Below are 23,289 nucleotides of genomic sequence, written 5' to 3'. Positions count from 1 at the left end.
CATCTAAGACTGTCTGTGCCCGGGAGAACCACGGGTTCGCTTAGAAACTGCTGAGTCCTCCTTCCTCCATTCTGTGCACTTAAATAAACTCATTTTAATTCTTCAGTGAGAAGCACTCAGAATTTAGACAGCTAGAAATGCTCTGACCTTGTCACTGTCTTACACGTAGGTATGTTTTAATTGCTATGGAGGCTTTGGACCAACTTCTTATGGCCTGCCACTCCCAAAGCATCAAGCCATTTGTAGAAAGCTTTCTTCATATGGTGGCAAAGCTTCTGGAATCAGGGGAACCAAAGCTTCAAGTCCTTGGAACAAATTCCGTGAGTAAAACTATTTGCTTACTAATTTTAAGTCTTATTAGCATTATCGTCTCAAGAATTACTCCCTTCTGAAAATGTCTTCACCTGGGAAATAAATGCTCTGGACAACCAGTCCAGATGTAGACAGTTAGATCCCTTTGCCTCCAGCTTTTTCTGTCATTCCTTGTGAAATCTGTGACATTAGTCCAGCATGAGGCAACAGAACGTCACTTGGCCGTACAACTACGGGTGTGTTTCCCGTGCCTTCCTACACGACGCCCGAGCCGTTTCTGCTTGCCATGTTCATTTCCTTCTCTCCTGAACCATAGTTTGTTAAGCACGTGCTGGGTTGGAGAAGGCATATCTGAAAAGGAAAATAAAATACAGTGACAGTCTTCTCTTTCCTATAGTTTCATTGTATCATGTTCAGTCTTCCAGTTCCAACTTCTTCTCTGAGGAAGCTTTCAGGCATCCAGCCAATCTGTATGTTCCCATCCAGGTTTCTATAACAACAGATGAGGAACTGGAGCTGCACAACTTGTCCAAAGACACAGTGGACTTCTCCTTGCAGAACAGAGATTGGACACCAGGTCCTTCCTATGCCGGACCTGCTGTTTTGCATATAAATACACTGTCACTGCAGATTAGGATCTAGGGAAAGCGTAGATTCCTTTTCCTTTTCTTCCGCCTGTGCTCAGTAGACCCAGCTCACTTTTCTCGGGCCTCAGGACTCTTCTCGCCCTTCTTCTCTGAATGTGGCTGCCAGTGGCCCGGCCTGTAGGGACCGGTCGCAGAGGCCACTCGCTTCACAAACCAACGCGGTGACTCTCAGGCAGGGCGGTTCCCCTGCCCGTCCCGACCACTGGATTTCAGTGCAGGCTGGGAGTGTCGGTGATGTCACGGGCGCTGTGAAACGCCTGTAAATGACACAGGGTGTGCGCTGCACAAAAAACGAGCGGTGTTTGTAGAAAATTTGTGGGAAAATGTAGTACTACACACACCAAAAAAACCGTAAAAATGTTCTGGGTCCAATATTTTAATAGTACTCAGTGCAAGAAAATCAACTTCTAAAGAATTTCATGGCTGCTGCTTTTAGTTGTACCTTTTGAAACAAAATCTAATTCTCTAATTACATTTTTAAATGGAAAAAATTAGGACGTATTTTTTATTGAGTATGTACTATGTGCAAGGCATTTTGTTAACTTTTCTTTGGTTTTCATTTGAACCTCTCAGCAACCGTATAAGTTAAGTATTTCATTTCATAGGTCACAAGTTTTGTTAGCCCAGGATTCGAACCCAGGGCCTTCTAACTGTTTGTAATCTCTGCATTGTGTCCTTTGTCTCACTTGTCTCCTCTTCTCCGTCTGATAACAAGTCCCTTCTATTTATTGGCATGTTTTAGCACAGAGTGTGTGTGTTCCCAGCTTGTCAGTGAGCCCCCGGAGCTACGGCAAGTCGAGGACCTTTTCCACAAAGAGGTGCTGTGTGCGTCCCCCCGCCGGAGCGGACTCAGGCCCCAGGGCGGTGGGGGCCACTTCTGGCAGGGGACCCGCGGACCACACTGCTGTCTGGGGCTGCCCCTGGGCAGGGAGGGACTCACGTCTTCCTCCTAAAGTGTTTGTAGTACTTTTAACATTATCATGGTCAAATTTTTATTTCTGATCAATTTTTTCCTAATTTTAAAAGTAATACATGTTTATTGTAGCAAATTTGGAAAATGCTAGAAAATGTAAAAGTAAACAAGACAATATTCAGAAGTAATCCTTTAATATTTTTGTTCTTAAAGTGTGCATTAGAAAATGAGGAATATCTTGTATATAGACTTTGGTCTGTATGTTTTTTATTTATGTTATCAAGCATTTTTGCATGTCACTTAAGGTTTATTTTTTATGAAAAGTGTAAGTATTTTCCCAAACTGTTCACATGGTTAGTGTGTGGTTATGGGAATTTTGAAAATTCGCATCTAACCTTGGGACTGTAGTGCCACCAATTTCACTGTTTGCTATGTCACTTCTGGCAGATGATTTAACCTGTGAGTTTCAGTGTTCTGATCTGTAAAGTGGGTGTAAAGGACACATTTTTTCCCAGGGTTATTAGAATAGTTAAGTAAGAACTCATGTGCAAGTGCCTAGCACAGTGTATGATACAAAACAGGTAATGAATTCATGCCAGTTTACTCTCAAGCAGCTGTATTATTTGCAGCTTCTTTCTAGCTTATGTGAATCATATAAGAACATAATTTAAAACAGAGGACTTAGCTCGGCTGAATCAGTTTAAACTGCTAGTTCAGTCTTGTTTCCTGGGGAGCATCAGTAAACCTGGCTGAGTCATCCTTTGAGACGGAGCCTTTCACACCATCAGTCAGAATCCCCGCAGGTTGTCTACGTATGTGCCATGTGCAGATTTACAACGAAACACGAGTTTGTTGCTTTAGGCTATTTGTAGACAGAATCACCAAACCACCGAGAGAGTAAGAGAGCGAGTGAGAAAAGATGGGGTCTGTGATTCATGTAGGAGATTAAAAATTTCCTGAACACAGAGCTCTCCTCTGTTCTCTGTCATGAGAAAGGAGGCAGAATGAATGCCACCCATCCCAGTAATTTTCTCCTCTACAGAGGTTGTGAGGCAGGAGACAGCATAGGAAGAACTCGGAGACTGCAGTACTGTCGCTGGCCAGCATGTAGCCAGGAAACGCCTTTTACCAATTAGGTAGAATGAATAGTAAACTGAGGCAGGGAGGAGGAAGGGGACAAGGCTCACACACTAACTCAGGAGGACTGAGCCTGGTCTGATAATATTGCCAGGTGTTCCAGCATCACAAGAAACACTGTGTTAGCAAGAAAGAAGGGAAGTCCTTGAAATTCTATGTAGCGTTTCCACTGTCTGGGAAAGAAAGCCTTGAAACCGCTTTCATCCCAAGGCCTGAATGTGGGAGAGGGTCCCCGGTGCTCAAAGAAGGGGCCCATAAAACAACTTTGGTTAATTGTCTACCTCTGGTCACTGTCTGTTTTATGATGGAGTCCCTGATGCTTACAGAAAGAGCCCATAAATGACTTTGGAAAGTGCCCCAATTTTAATTAACTGCCTCCTGTCACATATTTGTTTTACAGCAAGGTGAACAAATGGGGTCTGTAAGGAGATAAGGATTCGGGCTAACAGACCCCCACACAGGCCTAAGTCTGGGTAGTCACGTTCCCCCAGGAAAGCTGGCACCGCGTCCACCCACTAATCAATGTGTAACTTTTTTCCCTCCTGTCCCACCGACTATATGAGTCCTGAGAGCAAAGGACTCCCTCTCTTGCTCAGGGGCTCAGGGTGCTCTTGGCTCTCAGGCTGCCCAGGGGCTGGCCACCCTGGTCTTCAGCTGCTCTTGCTTTTGTCGCCCTGCTTTGCCCTGAAACTTTGCCTTTCACCCCTGACTCTACCAGTCCTGTTCTCTTCCATGGGAATGGGCCACTCATAAACTGATTACATACGACTAGATTTGCTGGTCTGTAATTCTTTACCTGTGTCAGCAAGAAGAACCAGGTCTTTCCCATTGACAGTCACACCCCCTTTCTCATGTGCTGTGTAACGGCTGTCAAGCAGCTGTTCCTGCCCACAGTGAAGAAGTGGAAGGCCCTCGGGTCTGGGCCTGAGATGAGAGCCCATCTCTGGAGCCAGCACCCAGGACGTGCAGGCCAGCACCGGCGCCGGGCCTCTCGTCCTGCAGCGAGTCGGCTCACTCGCTCAGGGAGCTGGATTAGCAGGTCGTAGTTAATGTTTAATGCAGTGTATCCGTGGTTTTCTGCAGTTGTTTTCATATGTTGGTGGTATGTGTGATATTTTATACATTTCATTTGCTTCTTGGATATTTTTTGCTAATGTAACAAGGATTCAATGAAAGTAAATGTGTTTTGTCTACACTTTCAAAAAGGTGATTAACACATTTATATTGTGTATTTTCTTGTAGTTTGTCAAATTTGCAAACATCGAGGAGGACACACCGTCCTATCACAGACGTTACGACTTCTTTGTGTCCCGCTTCAGTGCCATGTGCCATTCCTGCCACAGCGACCCAGACACACGGACAGAGTGCGTATCATTTATGCTGTGATTCACAGAGCGACTCGCTGATGAGTCCCATGTTTATATATTACATGGCGGTTACCAAGGGAAATGTGGAAACACATGCTTTGTTCCCGAAACGCGACTTCCCATTGCCGTTACTGCACTAGCAAAACGGAGTGTGGTGTCTCGACTCATTGCAGATAAAATCCGAAGTCTTGACGGTGACCCAGGGAGCCCCTCTACGCCCCCGCCCCCACCCAGGGTCAGAGCCTGTCATCCCATCTGGCCTCCTCCTTCTACTCTGACCCAGCCACCGGCTCCCCCTGCTGTTCCCGGAACATGTTGGGCACCCTTCTCCCCCAGGCCTTTGGACTGAGCGGTCTCTGCATAGAACTTGCAGACACCCACCTGGCTTCTCGCTCACTTTGTTCAGATTTCTGCAGATGTCGCCCTGTCACGAGAGTCCTGCCTAGCCACCATTTATTTCTTAATTCTCTGTCTGCCCACCCCGTCCCAGTCACTCTTTCTCTTCTGCTCATAGCTGTACCTGTTCTGGCCCATCAGGGGCGCGTGATCTCCAGGAGGCCACAGGTTTGCTTCGAGGCCTGCTGTGTGGCTAACACTTTGGACACTGCCAGGCCACAGGAGGCTCTCAGGACGTGCTGGTTGAGTGAATACGTGGGTGGAATGTATGTTACTGAGTCCTTGTCAGTCTCGGTTCTCGTAACAGTTAACTCGAGTATTTGTAAACATTTCTTATACATGCAACCCACTGGTAATCGAATCAAATGCTTATTTGGAAACACAATCCATAGGTTGAAAGTTAAGAATTAAAGTCAAAATGACTCTGGTAAATACAGAAAGTAATTTGAACTTTACCATAAAACACTAAAAAGAAAGAAACTAATCTGAATTCAGAGTTATTGGGAGCAGTTTAGCAAGATTTAGCAGGCTTTGTAATTTTTATTTTTCTTTGAAAAATAAGGCTTTGAAATATAACTAGTTTTTACTGTTTTAAATATAACTAGTTTTAAGCTACAGTGTTGGTTTATACAAATAAAGATTAGTGTAAAAGTTATTTTCATTTAGAGAAAGAAAGCTGAGAGGAGATTCAGTAGTTGTTTTCTAGATATGAAATCTCTCTCTGTCTGAGAAGCAGTTAAGTAATTTATCCTCAGGGTCAGTCAGAGCCCTGATGTTTTTGCTTGCTTATGAGGGTAAAGCTGTAGAATGGTGAGGATAACTATAACCATCTTATAATAATTAAGTTCCTGTTTCCCCCGGGTGCCACTAAAACCTCTTTTTTCCCCCCTAAAGGACATTAAAAACTATTTTATAAAACTATTTTCTTGTCTCAGGGGCTGACATTAAAATGTTAATGGAGCAAAAAAATATAAAGATTACCTAAATAAAATGGCAGTTTTTAAAAATATCGTAACAGTTTTGCTTTTTAAAAAAATGTATAGAAAACATCCAGAATGTTGTTTAATTTTCAGTTTAGTATTATACGGATCCATAAACTACTCAAACACATTTGTCAAAATTGGTTGTGGTGAGTTCCACATATAAATTAACGTGGGTAAAAAGTGTTGATGGCATTCATAAAATTAATGAAAGGATGCATTTTAAGATATACAAAAAATGTATTACATAAGTTATCTTATTTTAGGTATTTAGCGCCCTCTAGTGAAAGAAGTTCTTTTGAACATGCAAGTATTTTCCTTAGAAATTTTTTGTTAATATTTACAAAAAGAAACTTGAAATTTTCTGTACACAAATGAAAGGTCTTATGGTACTTTTTCCTAAATCTTGGTCTTTCCGATATTATATAATATTCGAAATTCCAAAATTCCAACATTTCTTTTGAATCGCTGTAAAGCGAGTGAGTAAATGAAAATGCTTTACCATACTTGGAGGGTTGGATTTTTTTTTTCCTTGCTCTGCCTTAAGTAAAAGTCCTTCTGGCTGTCTTCAGGCATATTTAGATTCCTTTCAGTTTCCCTTTTAGATTTAGTTATTTGGTATCAATCCCTTTAATTTTAGCAAAGCCCTTTCAGGTGGAACTCAGGGGGTGGGAGTGTGCACAGTAGGAAGTGAGGAATGGGTCTGATTTTCTTAAAATATTTGCCTTGCAGAAGCAGTTCCTACATGTGAGGTCATGCATCACAGTCTTAAGCTCTGTTTCCGGAGCAACCTTCGGCTGTGGTGGAAATCATCACTATCATCATCGTGCTGAACAGCATGAGCAGGCTAATTGTTGAGTGCTTACTGTGTGCCAGTTTGTTTAACCCTTTATTGGATAAGCACCTTACATGAATTAACTTATTTAAACCATCCGACATTCCTATGCTTTAGGTAAGACACTTGGTCTGGTTTACTGATAAGGAAACCACGAATGTTTTTCGAGGTCGTGGCTAGAGTGATTGGTGAGGCCGGGTGCTGGATCTGGACTGGATGCCCGCTGTGTAGCTCCGGTAGCCCTGCCTCCCCCAGACGGGGGTAGCACCCTCTGCCTGCTGCGTGTAGGCCCCTGTGTGGCAAGGCATGAGCCACCATTCTGATGTCGTCTTGTCCGCTCCACCTTGTCATCTCCCAAGGAGTAGCCGCAGGTGCCTAAAGCAGACACCTTTGCGGTAGCAGCAGGCTTGCCTGCTTGTGGTAGCTGGAGATCTCTTACCCTCACAGTGTTTTAGAAAGCAGCGCGCCTAGACACAGCTTCAAAGTAGGCAGGACTCGTCTCTGTGTCTCCCTGTTCACTTTCTGACCCGTTCAGCACCCTGTTGCTGCCCCTTCCTGTTCCCCCTCTGCTTCCCCTGAAGGCCTGGGTCGTTCCCCCATGGGTCAGGAAAGGGGGTCGTCCCCTTCCCCACAGCTGCCGTTGTCTAACCCTACTCACAGGCTCCGTGTTGGAAGACAGCGCTGGATATGCTGAATAGGCCTTCCCTGGTGACCATGGCCAGTAGTAGCAAAAAGAAAGTAACAGTCATGTTTGGCCAGAAGGAATATGTTCTAGGGAGGCTGGGCTACCAGTTTACCTCTGCTTTTATATGCTGTTCTCTAGTCACTTTTCATTCTGGAACCTATAAATTGATACATGGAGTGAGGAAGAGCTCGAGGAAGTTGAGGCTGTGGGTTGGAGTGGGAGGGTGGGGCAGCAGTGTCTCACTGCGGGATAAATGGTAAGTCACAGATATGCGTGACAACATATATGTCAGTGCACACACATACACGTGTGTATGTACGTGGCCGAGGTTATCTGTACTCCGTTTGGTTAGTTCTCCTGTGTCACACCCTTAAAGGAACCGTCTCGGCCTCTCGCTCTCCCTGTAGGCTGGCTCAGGGCGGGCGGCGAGAGCCTGTGGGGAGGAGGCGGGAAGAGGCTGGGCGAGCACTGAAGGGCGTTCAGAGGGCGACATCGTGTTTGCTCAGCGTCAGAGCGCGGGGCAAGAAATGCAGAGAGCCTGGTGCGTTACTCCGAACTACTGTCATTTTCTTAAGGAAAGCTTAGAGCTTTTGATTGAATTCTCATTAAAAATTATACTTAGACTGGGTATTACCATATTTTACAGTACTTTTAGACTTTAAATGCTGATTTTAAAAAGATGGTATCGAAAGTAAGCCTTTTGGGGAGCTGACTCATCTTTTGGCCATTTTAGATCATTGAATTTTAATTTCTCAGACTTGTGTTATTTTCATCTTATTAACTTGAGGTAACAGTATTTACTTGGGATTCATTCTTTTAGCTAAACAAGCAGACTTGTTTAAATCACTTTTTCATGGCTCGCTTTTTTTCCCCCCTAGGATTAGAATTGCTGGAATCAGGGGTATTCAAGGCGTGGTTCGCAAAACAGTTAACGACGAGCTCCGGGCGACAATTTGGGAACCCCAGCACATGGATAAAATCGTGCCGTCTCTGCTGTTTAACATGCAGAAGATAGAGGAGGTCGACAGGTACTGAACGAGGACTCTGGGGTCAGGGCTGCATTGCCTCAGCACACACGGACGTGTGCTTGCTCGCTGGGCTGAGAAAGTTTTGTCCTCAGTGTGCTGAAAATAAGGGGTCTCGTAAATTTGAGTGGGTTTAAGTATGCGCCCTTTCTGAAAAAGTGTTCGTCTTTTGTGATCACATCAGGCTTAGGAAAGCACAGGTTTGTACTTGTGCACTTACGGTTTTATTTGCTTTAGGATAGTTTTATACTTTACATGCTATTTATTATTGAGCCTCCAAACTGGAATTTGAACTGATATTGCTTAAAGTTGCAAATGTGAGAAATAAAAATTTTAGCTAAACTGTTACTCTTTAGAGATCAGCATGCTTTTTCATGGAGTTAGAAATAACCACAATAATAATAATAGTAATAGTAATAGCTACTTACTTTATAATGTTTTCCAATGAAAGAGTTAAACTGTATTTCTTGCTGATTCTTCTAAGATACTTTGGGATAGAAAGAAAGTGTTATTTTTATCATCTCTGGGAAGTGACCGCACGTTCGGTTTAACTGTCGGAGCTAGTGCCAGGATCCCCACGGTCCTGTTTGTTTACCGTTCCCTGTGTTCTCAGCCGCATAGGCCCTCCCGCCTCCCCCTCTGCTGCGGACAAAGAGGAGAATCCTGCGGTGCTGGCCGAGAACTGTTTCCGCGAGCTGCTGGGTCGCGCGACCTTCGGGAATATGAATAACGCCGTTAGGCCGGTGTTTGCGTGAGTAGCTGGCACGTTCACAGCTGTTTGCGCCTGCGCACCATCAGTTCTGTGTTAACTCACTCACAGAGGGCAGTGCCCTGTCTTGTAAGAGGGAGCGGATAATGGAGCCGGGGGGCCTGGTGGGGCAGTGCAGGACCGAGTCGGACATGCGTGTCTCAGCACTGGTCTGGCCGGCCAGGTGTGTTATTTATCCTGAACTTCTACACACAGACTATGAAATACATGTGTTACTATATTTCAAATGTATTTACATGTGCATAGTGAAGGATTAAAACAGTGCTGTGTGTAGATGTCCTGGTTTGTTGACTTCTGTGGTCAACAAAACAATCAATCGGCTGCCCCCTGCCCACCCCATTTGGGGACCTGGCCTGCAACCCAGGTGTGTGCCCTGATTGGGAATCGTACAAGCGACCTTTCAGTTTGCAGGCCAGGGCTCAATCCACTGAGCCACACTGGCCAGGATAGACATGCTGGTTTAAGAATTCCAGGTTTATCTTAATACTTTTATCAAGTATTATGTATTGAGAGGTACACTGTAAAGCCTTAAAATTCTACAGAGGCTTTCCTGGAAGAAAGAAGTTACCCAGTTAACTGTCCTTGGGCACTTGAGTAACTTGAAAGTGGGCTGTATTCCATGTAGAGCTTAGTGAACTTAAATCCTGATTCTCTGTTAACTTAATGTTAATGAAGTGGTTAATTGTGTATTAGCAATTTAGTTAGTTAAATACGAAGTGTCCTCTGCAGGGAAAGCGTCAGGTATTCGGGGAAGAAGAACCAGTGCATGAAACCGTCCTGGTCCTTGACAGACTCCGGCTGATTGACAGGCACTGCTAATTTGATGTATCGGTTATGAGAAAAGGCCAAGAACTCCTGTTCAAAACATAGAATTCAAGCTGAATTTGGGATGTTGTGGGATTATCGGTTTTTGTGGGTTTTTCTGAGGTAGGCCGAGGTAAGTAGGTTTTAGAGGATGGGATGCATGAGCAGAGGCAAAGGCAGTGAGGGCCTTGGGTGAGGAGCAGAGATTCCTCTGGTTGGAATATTGGCTGTTGTTAAAGGGTCAGTAAGAGAAAGAAGATACAAAACAAGAAAAAGGTGGTTTAGGCTACACTGTAGAGATCTTACATTTTTATATTTAGGTCTGTAGGTAGCGGATTTGCTCTTTCTGAGTCACTTCTGAATCTAGTCCATTTCTTTTCCAAGTGGTTATTTTTCTTCTTAGACTGTTGACCTTCTCTCTGTGTTTAGTGAACTCCTGCACCCAGAGATTGGGGTTCCTCTTGGCCTCTGGTGTCTTTAATGAGTGGAACCCCAGTCACCGGCCCCTCATACAGCCTGTATTGTACCCCAGGAGACCAACAGACCTCCTGCTGTTGGTCTCCTGGGGCTCTGATGAGAAGTGTCTGTTAGGCTTCCCCCCCACTTTCCTTCACTTCTCTTAAACTCGCTGATGCGTTGTCCGTTCCCTTTCTTCTCTGTGCCCCATTCCGGGACATTTCTGCAGGTTCAGTCCCTGGTTCTTTATGCCAGATTTGCCGTCTGCACTGGTAGGGTTTCACCTCGCAGTGCCGTATCTTCATGTGTGAAAGTTCTATATAGTTATTTTTCAGATCTACCTGTCATCTTTGATGGGATTTTATTCAGGTGTCAAATTTTTAACACCCTTTTTCTCTGTTTAAGCAAACTCATTTTGAATTTTGGATCCATTCATTCCAACAGTATCTCCAGTGCTGGCGGAGTAGACTCCGCTGCCCCTCATCCCTAGTGGCTCTTTGCCATGGCTGTTCCGTGAGTTTTCACTCGAGCTCACACGGACTGCAGCTTCGCTTGTGGGATTCTCCCAGGCCTGGTGCCTCCTCCAGGGGAGGCCTCACTTCGCTCCCACCGAAGGCGTGGCCCCAGGGCCCTCCAGGCACCCCTTTGAACTTTTAGTGCGTTCTCGTCGTCAGGTTTTTGAGCCGCACGTTCTGCAAACTCTCAGACCAAGGTGAGAGCCGAGGTGCTGGGTGTGTGGACTTCCGTTCCCTTGTGGTTCCCCTCGGGGCCAAGGCCGACACAGGCAGCTAGCTTCTTGACAGTCTTCCACAGCAGAGCATTCTCCCAACTTCGCTGGTGGGGGCCTCCTTTAGGGGGTCCTGGATGGGTGTGAGAACTTCTGATCGGATAGCCTGCCTTTCCTGGGCGGGCTCTGAGCTTTGTCTCCAGTCTTCCACGTGCGTATACAGCCCCTTCCATTTTCACCCTGCCGGCCACTCAGTACCCGCAGCTCTGCCTGGGACGGCTGCTGCTCCAGTGTGTACTTGACTCTGCAGGTGCTTGCCTTTTTGTGGGGTTCAATGTGAGCAACTTTGGTTTCTTACCAGGTTATGTAGGTATTTAAAAGTCTTACACAATATAGTCCGGTCTTTTATTGTTGGTGTTTTATGAAAGAATCTGGCAATTGGGGGAAATATATATAATATTTCTGACGTTGGAACATTGACTTTCTTTTATATAACCTTGATCACAAAGCTTTGCATATTGTTGAGGGTTCTAGAGGGGAAAAAAGTGTAATAAAAATAAGGGATGATTGAGGTAATTTTCTCATTGTTTAATTACAGGCATTTAGATCATCACAAACTATGGGATCCTAATGAATTTGCAGTTCACTGCTTTAAAATTATAATGTATTCCATTCAGGTAAGTAATTCCGGTTCTATATGGAGAAGCATAACATTAAAGATGTAATGTACTGCAGAACAGCACGTTCGAACCTGGGCACCACGGCGCACTGATGCGCCACAGGAGTGTTTAAGACACGCAGGACCTGTTTAGTCAGGGCACCGATGTCTTTCCCTTAGAGGGTCAAATGAAAAAATGGGAACAGGCAACACAACAGCTGTGTGAGTGAGTCAAAATCATACCTATATTGTTTTGTCAGATTGGCAAAAAATGTATTTTGGGGTGTGCTGCAGAATTTCAGTAACTAGTTTGTGTGTGCTGAGATGAAAAAGGTTGAAAATTACTGCTGCAGCATATAAAACACGTTCTTATTTACGTATCTCATTTATTTTTATTTACCACTGAATGGTTTTTATTTGCCAAGACGGAAAGATATCTAATAAGAATGAAATGATTTTAGGATGGTGATATTATTGTACATTTATTCAATGCAATTACTGTGTGTTTATATTTCACCGATAAACTGCTATTGGAATCGATATTTCTTTCAGCAGCATAGAGCTGATAATAGTAACTACCGTTTATTGAGTGTTTACTGTGCTCTATTGCGTGTATGAACTCCTCCTGACTTTATAGAATTCTCAACAGTATTTTGCAATTTATTGTTTTCACTCAGGGTATCATAAGTACTTCCCAGTATTCACATTTATTCTTTAAAACAGTGATTTTTAATGGCTACGTGCTGTTCTGTAATGTAATTCCCGTCTCCCACAATCAGATGTCTAAGTGTCTGCGGTCTCCCATCTCGTGGGCTCTGCCGGACGCATGTGACGCTCACTCACCTTTGCGTCCTTTTCTCTCTGTTAGGCTCAGTATTCTCACCATGTGATCCAGGAGATTCTCGGGCACCTTGATGCTCGCAAGAAGGATCCCCCCCGGGTCCGAGCTGGTATTATTCAGGTGCTGCTGGAGGCTGTCGCCATTGCTGCCAAAGGCTCCATAGGTGAGTGGAGCCCCAGCAGGAAAGAAAACCAGCAGATCGGTGCTGCCCGGTCTGGTTCAGAGCGTTTTCAGTAGCTACTGCAGTGTATGGAGAACTCCTGAAAAATGGTTCTAACACTTTTGAAAGTGCTGGGGTTTTTTTGTTGACAGCTTGGGTTTATATACTAATTCTCAGAGTTCTTTGTGTACAGTTCAACATTTTCCTTCAAACCAATCTCTTCTCCCCTCCCTCCTCTTTGCTTTAAAAATTTTTTGGACACCAATTACGTGCTAAAGACTTGGGAGGATACAGATATGAGAAACTTGTCATTTACTTGGAGTTAAACAACTCTACTTAATACTTTAATGAAAGGCAGAATGTGATCATGCACAAGAAAACCACAGTTCAGAGAAGAGAGGGAAAGTGGGTTTGCAAGAGCAGCATGTTTTGTGTAGCCTGTTTGGCTGCCATGCTGGTGACGGTGCAGAGGAATTCAGAGGAGTTCAGGTTGTGGCCGGCCATGGCGCTGATTCTACAGTTGATGGTACTCTGAGGATTTTCTGTAATCTTTATCAGACCTTACAGATCAGTGCTGTAGGATAATTCATTTGGCTGCAAAGTGTAGGGCACATTGGAAATAACAGGTGGTTGTCATTGTGGTAGGCATCAGGGAAGGAACTTGACATTGGATGGCAGCGACAGGAATGTAAAGTCAACAAGATCGGATAACTGACGATTGGTATAAGGAAAGGGACAGGCGAGAGACCGTGCTTTTTCACCTACACGTGATCATAAGAATTAAAGGGTCCTTAACAATGTTACTGACGTTGGAAGGAGATTTCGGTTATATTTTTTTACTTCAAAATTAAAGTGGAGATATTCTCCTGGTCTATACTCACGCGCATTCAGCGTGAGTGCGTGGGAGCAGGCCTGCTCACCTGGGTGACCGCTACAGGGCCCACGGTGCTGGAGGTCTTCAACACTCTGCTCAAGCACCTGCGCCTCAGCGTGGACTTGGAAGCCAGCGATTCACAGGGGGGATCCGCGGGCGGTGCCGGCTTCAACACGGGTTCCAAAGACAGCGAAGAGAAGATTGTGCAGAACGCCATCATCCAAACCATAGGTGAGTGCACTGCCCCTCTCCAAACCGTTACCTGTGTGAAACAGTGCTTACAACCGCTTTCACAGAAGGCACTTGACTCCAGTGTATCTGCCATAGGGGAATGACAGCTTCGACTCTTGAAATTTATATTGAGAAAATAAACCTAAGAATAAGACACAGAACACGGTATACCCTTCACCCAGATTCATCTAGGAATATTGTATGCCATTTATGTGATCATTTACTCTCTGTGTCCTATTTCTCTGTGTGTGCACATATGTCTGTATCTACATATATGTGCTTGTGTAAGTACACACATACAGAGCATGCACACACACATACGTTCATACATTGACATTTTTTTCCATGAGCCACCGAATAGTGAGTGAAAATCACCATGGCTCTGTACCACAGAGAACTTTTCCTAAAGACAAAGACATTTTCTTATATAACCAGACTATAGTTGTCAACACAGGGAAATTTAACATTGATACAGTTCTGTAATCCAGTTTTTATATTTTCGTTTTTTCACTTGACCTAATAATGCCCTTTATAGCATGTTTGTGTTGCTGTAGGTCTCGGGTCCGGTCTGGGGTCGTATATCACATTTAGCTGTAACGGTCCTTTAGTTCCTGTAGTCTGGAGCATTCCGTTATGATATCGGCATTATTTTAAGAGTACAGTCCCCCACCCCTTTTTTAATTTCCTCATTTGGGTTAGTCTGGTGTTTCCTGGAGGTTAAATGCAGGCTGCGCATTCCTGGCTGGATGACGTTCTTCTCGGAGGGTCCCACAGAGAGGAGTGTATGGCAACCTGCGTTTGCTTCTTGTCGGCCGTCTTGCATTCGGTCACTGAGTGCGATTCTGTTTCTCCGCCGTACAGTGTCCATTTTTCCCTTTGCCAATAATAATCAGTCTCTGAGAAGGTACTTTTTGAGCAGGTAGATCATTCTGCTCCTCATCCAGACTTCCCCGAGATTTGGTGACCATTCGTGATTCTTGCCCAAACCCGCCTTCCCCAGGATGATGGCAGAAGGGCGATTTTCAGACTCCACGCTCCACCCCCCCACCATCAGGCGGCACCCAGTGCCCTGCTGTGAGCAGGGCCCCTTCCTGCCGCGTGTGGGTGTAGGTCGCATGCGCTCATCCGCTATTGTTGGGTGCACTCGTGGGTTTATGTTTTCGTGTGTCACAGTTCTTTCTATACTCACTGTCTTTTGGTGCTCAAATTGTCCCAGCCGCGGCCAGTGGGAGCCCTGGTGCGCTGTCCCCTGCATCTTTGTAACACATCCCCCTTTTCCTTGGAGCAGAGCCTCCCGTGTGTCAGCTGTCCCAGGCTCGCTTCCTGCTTCCTGCGCAGCCTGGAGCCAGGCCTTTCTGTGGGAGCTGGGGTTCCTGTCAGTGGGGGTGGTGTTGGAGACCGGGATCTGGGGACGGATCCCTTCTGCTTTAATGTCATAGGCCTTTTTTTTCAACCCAGTGATCAAAATATAAAGGTATAAAGGGTAAAAAGGTGAAAAGCTTCCTTAAACAGGAAAAGCCACGAGAGTGTTTTGGGAAACGCAATGCTCTGGACGCAAACACAGACTGCGGCAGGCAGACCCTTGTCCTCCGCTAACCCTGCCTTCCCATCGTGTCTTCACTGTATCCAGATCACACTTCAGTGTGACCACATGATTGCCGTGAGGGTTTCAAAATTAAGTTGTCTTCCTGGGGTGTGGTACCTAATTTCTAGTGGTTACTGATAGTTTCTCTGATAATAGAGTCATGTGTCACTTTATTCTGGTGCTCATCTCTACCTTTATCTGGGTAATTTTCCGACCTGTGAGCGCCTTATTTTAATAGTCCTCTGGAACATGTAAACATAGTTTTTCTTTGTCATCTTATTTCTGAAGCTCCGTGGATGTGCACACGAGCATTTTGCATCCACAGCTGTTTACTGAGTGTGTGTGCACACCGGGCCGGCCAGGGCTCCGTGACATGCAGGGCTGTCGCCTCCCAGGGGCATTTGGTTGGTGCGGCACCTCTGTTTTACCTGATTACAGCCTTGTCACGTGCATAGGAATTGTCCTCGTGACAGCAGACACCCACGTGTGCCCTATTCAACACAGATAGGAGGTGGTTAAGATTTTTGGAGTGACTGAAAAGGAAACCATGATAAAGTCCAATATTACCACGGAGTCTCAATAAAGCAAGACACTCTGGTTATTGCTTACAATAGTTAGTATCAATGTACAGTAAACCTAGATTTTAAGGTGGCTCTTAATTTCCCTTTTTTAATTTGAGAGAGAGAGAAAGAAACATCAATTTGTTCTTCCGCCTATTTATGCATTCATTGGTTGCTTCTTGTATGCGCCCTGACTGGGGATTGAACCTGCCAACTTGGGGTATTGGGGCCATGCTCTAACCAACTGAGCTACCTAGCCAGGGCGTGAGTCTTAAATTTATTTGCATTCTTCATGGATTTTCAGTGATATTTTAATATGGTATGTCAAATCATCTCATTATGTTTTAACGCAGTTGATATAAATTGCTTTTGCAACTTTTAACTGATGCAGTGTTACTGTTTTACTTTAGAAGGTTTAATTTATTGTGTCTCAACTATCTTAAGACATGTATACAACAGACTCAAGCAGTATTTATGTGATATAACACATTCAGAAATAACATGTGAAAATTAAAACATGACCGAAAAGAAATGCAGTGTAGTACAGAGAGTAAGATTTTCATTTAAATCACACTGCTGATTTTCTCAGTATTGTCTTGTAGAAGGTCTCAGCATTCTGGCAGTTACCACATCAGATGGGTGTTTCTCTTGGTGGGCCGGGGAGCAGGGTTGCTGTAGCTTCTGCCCTCAAAGCTACAGAGCTGTTGACCAAGTTTTTTCTTTTAAAATAACAGAGCACATAGCTCCTCGCTGGGGTTTTTGTTGTTGTTGTGGGGGTGAGGGGTTGGCATTAGTATTTTTAGTTAAGAAGTTCCTCTACAAACAGTGGGTATAGAGAATGAGTTACTTTCAGGACTGTCCCCATAGTTGGCTGTGTTGGAGACTTTGTGTCCTTCTGGTAGTGACGGGCTTGGGTGGAACAGAAAGTCAGTGTCTGGTTTTGTATGGTGACAAGGAATTTCTAACTGGGTTCCTGAACAGTTCAAAGTATCTTATAAGGAGGAAGGAGGGAGTAATAATGGCATAGGCTTTGGGAACGAGTAGTAGCCCTCATCTCGGGCCTTAACACTAGTTTCCTGTGTGGGTTCTCACTCTCTCTTACCCTCACTCCCACGAGAGGAGATTGAGGCTAAATAGCACCTAGACTCAGAAGGTGGCTGTGGGTTCCAAATACGAAGTAGTGTGTTACCCCAGAAACCTGTGCTCTGTAAGCATTAGCTGGGGTAATATATGTTATGCAGACTGAGTAAGATCGTGAGATTTTTTTATTGCTGAAGTATGTGATAATGGGAAGTTATTTTTAACCAGTGGGATATTACTTTTGACCTCATGTCCAGTCAAAATCATGAGTAGAATAATTTGAGTTTGTATTAGTAGATTATTAACTCTAAAAATAGAAGCTGAAGAGTAACTTTTTCTTAGAGAAATATTATAAATCAGAAGTTTTCTGTAATGATTGTTATATTTTAAGATATGAACAAAAACAGCCATGATTTGCTATCTGTTCTGATCTTTCAAAGAAACAACAAAGTCTGAAGTTTGAGTAAATGTTAATTTAATGTTGCAAATCTTTTATGACCAGGAAGTAAATATTTAAAAGCTATGGCAAATTAAAATACCCACAAAACCCAAGATGCATGAGAAGAATGACAAGTAAACAAGTTATTACTTCTTAACATCAGCTGAATTGTCTATGTTGGAATAACTCACAAGGTTAAACTGTAATCTCGGTCCGTGATAATGACGTTTTAAACATTTAACAATGTTTAGGAGACCAAAGTAGTGACCTAATTATTGACTTCTTTACTGGAATAAGAATCTAGGTTCACAGTATATGAGCAAGACTTTGATCAGAAATACTACCAACAGGTTTTTTCCTTTTTCGAAAACTCCAACTCAAATTGATGGTGGTTTGCCACTGTTAGCTATAAGCAAAAGACTTTTAGACATTTATTTTGTCTTAGTCTCATATGGTATATGATTAAATTATTTTAGTTACGTTAAATTATAATATCATTAAAGACATTGTTTTACCACATAGGAAAAGCTTTGGTGAAAAATATAATTTTTTACTATATGGAAAAGTAAACGTTTTAATTTGTAAAATTCATCTCGACTTTTCATAGGGTTTTTTGGCAGCAACCTGCCAGACTACCAGAGGTCGGAAATCATGATGTTCGTCATGGGGAAGGTGCCGGTCTGGGGGGCCACCACCCACACCCTGGACGTCGGTCAGCTCGGGTGCGCAGATACGGTTTCCCTGCGTTTTCAAACTGCGAGTGTCAGCTGGACGGTGGTTTCATTTCCTTTTAAAGAAACCCGGAAGTCGTATTTTTTTTAATTACTAGAAATAAAAATCCTATGGAAAGTAGTATTTTCATGGTACTAGCTTAGAATTCAATCAGCACTATGTGCTTTTAGAATCAGTGTTTAGTACATCATAATTTCTCTGATTTTCTTACATTGACCAGGCGGAAAGTTTGTTCAGCCTGGATGTTGTCTGCATACATAGGTATTTAGGATAAAGCTTCAAGTTTCCTGTAAAAAATTAGTAATTAATGTCAGTGTGGCAGGAATATTGATTTATTCCCAGAATTCTAGAACTGGAAGGGATTTCAAAGGTCATGTGCTTTGGTCCTCTCGTTCTATAGATTTGACTTGTCTTTACAGTATACTGAAGCTTTGGTTTGTGATTATTTTTATGGTTTTTGCTACTTTAGTAATGAAATAGTCATCTTATTTGTTTTATATTTCTTTGACCGTTAATTAGATAACCCATTTCCACTTGTTAATTGATTTTGAATCACTAGTTTTTACCTATTAGATATGTTAATTATATTTATAGTGAGTATATCTCCAACTTACAGTATCTTTTAATTCAGGTTGTTGTGTACTCATGTGGTTTAATTTTCATGTCATTGCATGAACAGATCTCTCCTTGGAGAGCTGGTAACTTCTTATTTTTTGTCTGAATTTGATTTTTTTACATATAATTCTTTAATTCATATGAAATTTAGAGCATAAAGTGAGCTATGACTTAGCTATTATTAAAGTAAAATCTACTAAGCCAATGTGAATAGAGTTTTAGAATCAGTGACTAGTAAGTAAGGAAGAGACATGACTGTTAACTACTATTGGTGGGTAATGCCAGTGTGTCGTGTGTTCCAGGGATTTGGGGACCAGGAGGATTCAGATCATGTTGCTGAGATCTCTGCTGATGGTGAGTCATTCCAGACAGGTGACAGGCACACTTACCCTTTAATTACTGAAGAGGTTCGAAGAACAGTGTCACATTATCAGCTTCCTTTCCTTATTTAGCCTGCTATTTATGGTTAGTTCTTTTCTGTGGTTTATGTAATTAAGTATTATGCTTGAATTTTATTTCACATTATTGTACTTTTGCTGTTTTTCCCTACTTCTCCTATTATCTTATTTGACATTGATAATGATGAAACACGCCAGGAAGTATTGCTGTTTCAGAGATGAGGATGCCCGGGCAAGCAGTGGAGGAGGCTCCCGGGGTCACGGAGCTAAAGAATAGAACTTGGACTTGAAATGCAATGTTCTGTCTAAATAGCATGTTGTTCTTCCACATACTGACCAAGTAATGGCTTGTTGTTTGGAAAATAAGTCAGCTATAAATAGCAGAGGAGGAAAAGCCTCTCTAAAGTGTGAGGTTCCGCGTTTGTGTTATCGTGAGCGTGTTCGCCTTTGGTTCAGCTCCATCTGGCTTAACGCTGGACTGAGCAGGCGCGTGTGCTGGGAGTGTGCCCTTTCCAAGTCAGGGCTTTCTGAGTTTATTCTCAGCATCTCTCTGAGACACGATCCCAGTTTTTAAAAGAAATATTTCATACCAAGGAGAAGTATGAAAATTTGTAATTTTATATTTGAACTTGCGAATGGTGTCTGTGATGAAGAAATTTTAAATCCTGGGATCTTCAGATTGATCAATCCATTCCTGTGCACTTCATCCTTTTTATTTGTATCTTGTTTAAGAACTCCTTGCCTCTTCTGATGCTGTAAACACATTTGTTTATATTTTCTTCCAAAAGTTTTTAAGATGTGGCGTTCTATATCTAGAACTTTGGTCTGAAGATTATTCTTACTTACATGTGGTGTGAGACATGGATATATTTTTATTTTTTAGGTGGCAGCAGTTGTCCCACCATTGCCGAGTAATTTCTTTACTCACCTATACGGTCACCTCCACCCTATAATGCATACACAGTATAAATATTAGATGTTCCACATATGCTTGCAAATGCAAATATAAATTGAAATTACCAACTGAAGTTTCCTCTGGTCCCAAGTGTTTTCCTAACCAAATTCCCTGAGTAAATCATCTTGACTGAACCCCAGCTGCACCACCTGGTCAGCTGAATGCTGTGTGGTGTGGTTAGGATGGTTAACAGCGCTCAAGTATATGCTCCTGAAAAGCTCTAAATTTAGAACATAGAAGTTCACTCAGAAATGTCAAATCAGATACCTAAAAGTACAGCTTTTCGAACTGAAAATGTATTCCTATTAACCTAAACTGCTTAATTTAAAATAAAAGTAATTTACAAATTTCAATGAAACATTCTCAGCTCTTACCTGTACCATTTGCTACCTATTCTCCTTATGTCCGTTTAGGGCTGACTGCCTGTCCTTATGTGCTTAACCCCTGACCCCAGTTTTCTCGTATAAAGTGGGGATGCATGTGCACCCACTTGCGGGGACGCAGCTGCTACCCTGCAGTCCAGGGTGCGTGGCTGGCACGAGGGAGATGTGACTTGTTACTAAGTTTACTCTCTTTCTGAGTGACGATTTGTAAACCCGGTAAAATCCTCGTCGTCTTACAAAATTCTTTTTTGCTTTTTCTTCAGCCTTATGTCTGTATTGTTCTCCTTAGTTTGTGATTATTATAAACAGTTTGAGAATTTTACCAAAGGAAGACTCATGCCAAAGGTTTTTGTTTCTTTGACTTTGCTCCCTATAATCAGGTCACCTCTGGCTACAAAGCCAAGACGATTGTTACCGCGCTGCCTGGGTCTTTTCTGGACCCTCTGTTATCAGCCTCCCTCATGGAAGACTATGAGCTGCGACAGTTAGTCTTGGAAGTGATGCATAATCTCATAGATCGCCATGACAACAGGGCGAAGCTTCGAGGGATCAGGTATTGCACTATCTTGAAACAGGCTTAATGAGGATGTTTTTCAGTTTCGACATTCATGTATTTAAGTATTGTGATTTGTAGGTTTTCTGCATCCAATTTAATTATTAATATAGTTTAATTTAATTATTAATATAGTTTAAGACAGCAGTGTTTGGAGGTCTTTTCAGAAATCTTAACTACTAGTAGTCTCTGGTTACATGAATTTTATTTTAGTTTTGCTTTAAACTTAGATCACTTTATGAAATTCTTAATTGAACTTGCTAATTCAGTCATGTCATTACATAAAGTGAGTAATATGCTCACAGAAATGAGTATTATGCAGCTCAGACTCCTAAGTGTGACTATCAATTTGTCTCGTAAGACGTGATATAACTAAATGGGCTATTCATTAAAAATGATATATTGATTACCTCTAGAATAATACCTGACGTAGCTGACCTGAAGATCAAAAGAGAAAAAATTTGTAGACAAGACACAAGTTTCATGAAAAAGGTAAGACTGTCCTCTAAAAAATAATGCATGCTATCAGTTAAAGCCGTTGAATTGTTAGGCAGTTTTATATTGCTCTGTGACCTTGAAATGAAGCCACACTTTGTTAGTACGTTTACTTGGATTGGTTTGGGTCAGGGGAAACCTGTGCAATCCCCGGGAAGTCTCTGTAACCTCTCCCCTCCGTACTGCCTGTAGACTTCCCTCTGGGGCTCCGTGCCAGTGTGTGGCAGACACGGCAGAGGCCCCTCCTGGATGGGTCCCAGCCGCCCCACAGCCCCGAGCACTGTCCCCCCCCCCCACACGTCCTCCACCACTGCCAGGACTCCCGTGACTCTGTCGTCCATTCTAATTGTTTCTCACAGCAGGCTACAGCTTGCTTTTGTCTTTGCAGATTATTACTAAAGACATTTTCATTGTTGACATGAGAACCGTTTCTTACTTGCTGTTTCTACTTAAGGCTTAGTCTTCAACTCTAATGTCAGTCTGTGGTCGTACGCTAGTGTCTGTAGACGTCAGTGATGGGGATACAGTTAGCCCATCTAACTATCGGTTTAAATTTCTTCCATGGCAATAAGGGAGCCACTTCATAAGTGGTTATATGCATGTGAGATCTGCCTTTACTACCTTTCAAGCAAACTTACCTTTTCCTCTGTCACTACGCTTTTCAGAACGGCCAGCAACTCTACCGACACATATATTTGGGCTGTAAAGAGGAAGACAATGTTCAGAAAAACTATGAGTTACTCTACACTTCTCTCGCTCTCATAACTATTGAATTGGCCAACGAAGAAGTGGTTATTGATCTCATTCGATTAGCCATTGCTTTGCAGGTATGCTTTCGTAACCTGTCATTGAACAAAACATTTTGCTTCAGGTGAAATAGATACCACTTGTAAAGCATTGTTGCCTTTACCCAAACACGTGCATTTCTAAAGGGATATGTCTATTTTAAATCTAAAATACTCAAGAAAAGGGTCGTAGTTATATATTTTCTTAAATGTCAAGTGAGCATTTGACTGTGTGCTAGATATTTTTCAAGGCCCCAGGAAAATGGAAGACAACACAGCCCCTGTGCTTATACTTGGAGTTTAGTGGGGAAGGTGGTCATTAAATAATATCTATACACCGTTTGGTGGGGCTTTAAGCATTATGTAGTAAAAGGACAGTAGGTAACGAGGATATGTATGATGTGTGTATATCAGAGGTGTGTTAATGTATATATTTAATGTACCTGTACTTTTTTTCTTATGAAAGGCTATTTGAGAGATCTTACTCTCCTGTAAATGGGCATTTATTCTCCTTTCAGAATTAGAAAAAAAAAGTAGCTTCTTATAAGATGACATTTTTTGGTTAGCATCCCAAAGCACCTGCAGTGTGTCAAAGCGCTCAGACAGGACGCTGAGGGCCCCTGTGCTGTGCTTGTTTCGGTTCAAGGACAGCGCAATCACCAACGAGGACAACCTGCCCATGTTCCACCGCTGCGGGGTCATGGCACTGGTCGCCGCGTACCTCAACTTTGTGAGCCAGATGGTCGCCGTCCCCGCTTTCTGCCAGCACGTGACCAAGGTGAGGTGCTTAGAAGGTTCATCTCGACTTCATACATGGCGGTTAGTTTTAGTTTTGACATTTATGTATCAGGTTAAGATAACTCTATAAAAACACACAGTGACTAACTTGAAA

General features: G+C 43.0%; 1 protein-coding gene across 1 annotated transcript in view; it reads left to right on the top strand.

The window, feature by feature from the left end:
• The window catches only part of EFR3A (EFR3 homolog A), a 66,596-nt gene that overhangs the window by 24,223 nt on the left and 19,084 nt on the right, over window positions 1-23,289 (top strand). The window contains exons 4-16 of the mRNA XM_037166435.2: window positions 170-320; window positions 4,252-4,373; window positions 8,151-8,300; window positions 8,911-9,048; window positions 11,652-11,730; window positions 12,580-12,715; window positions 13,650-13,817; window positions 18,089-18,203; window positions 19,131-19,182; window positions 20,945-21,117; window positions 21,534-21,609; window positions 22,278-22,439; window positions 23,044-23,175. Coding sequence (XP_037022330.1) covers window positions 170-320; window positions 4,252-4,373; window positions 8,151-8,300; window positions 8,911-9,048; window positions 11,652-11,730; window positions 12,580-12,715; window positions 13,650-13,817; window positions 18,089-18,203; window positions 19,131-19,182; window positions 20,945-21,117; window positions 21,534-21,609; window positions 22,278-22,439; window positions 23,044-23,175 — 1,654 coding nt within the window. The remainder of the gene's footprint in view (window positions 1-169; window positions 321-4,251; window positions 4,374-8,150; window positions 8,301-8,910; window positions 9,049-11,651; window positions 11,731-12,579; window positions 12,716-13,649; window positions 13,818-18,088; window positions 18,204-19,130; window positions 19,183-20,944; window positions 21,118-21,533; window positions 21,610-22,277; window positions 22,440-23,043; window positions 23,176-23,289) is intronic.

Source organism: Artibeus jamaicensis, unplaced genomic scaffold (genome assembly GCF_021234435.1).
Source record: "Artibeus jamaicensis isolate MK-2021 breed Jamaican fruit bat unplaced genomic scaffold, CSHL_Jam_final scaffold_916, whole genome shotgun sequence".
NCBI lineage: Eukaryota > Metazoa > Chordata > Mammalia > Chiroptera > Phyllostomidae > Artibeus > Artibeus jamaicensis.
Note: the sequence above shows the minus strand (reverse complement) of the source record. Positions and strands in the feature narration are given on the sequence as shown.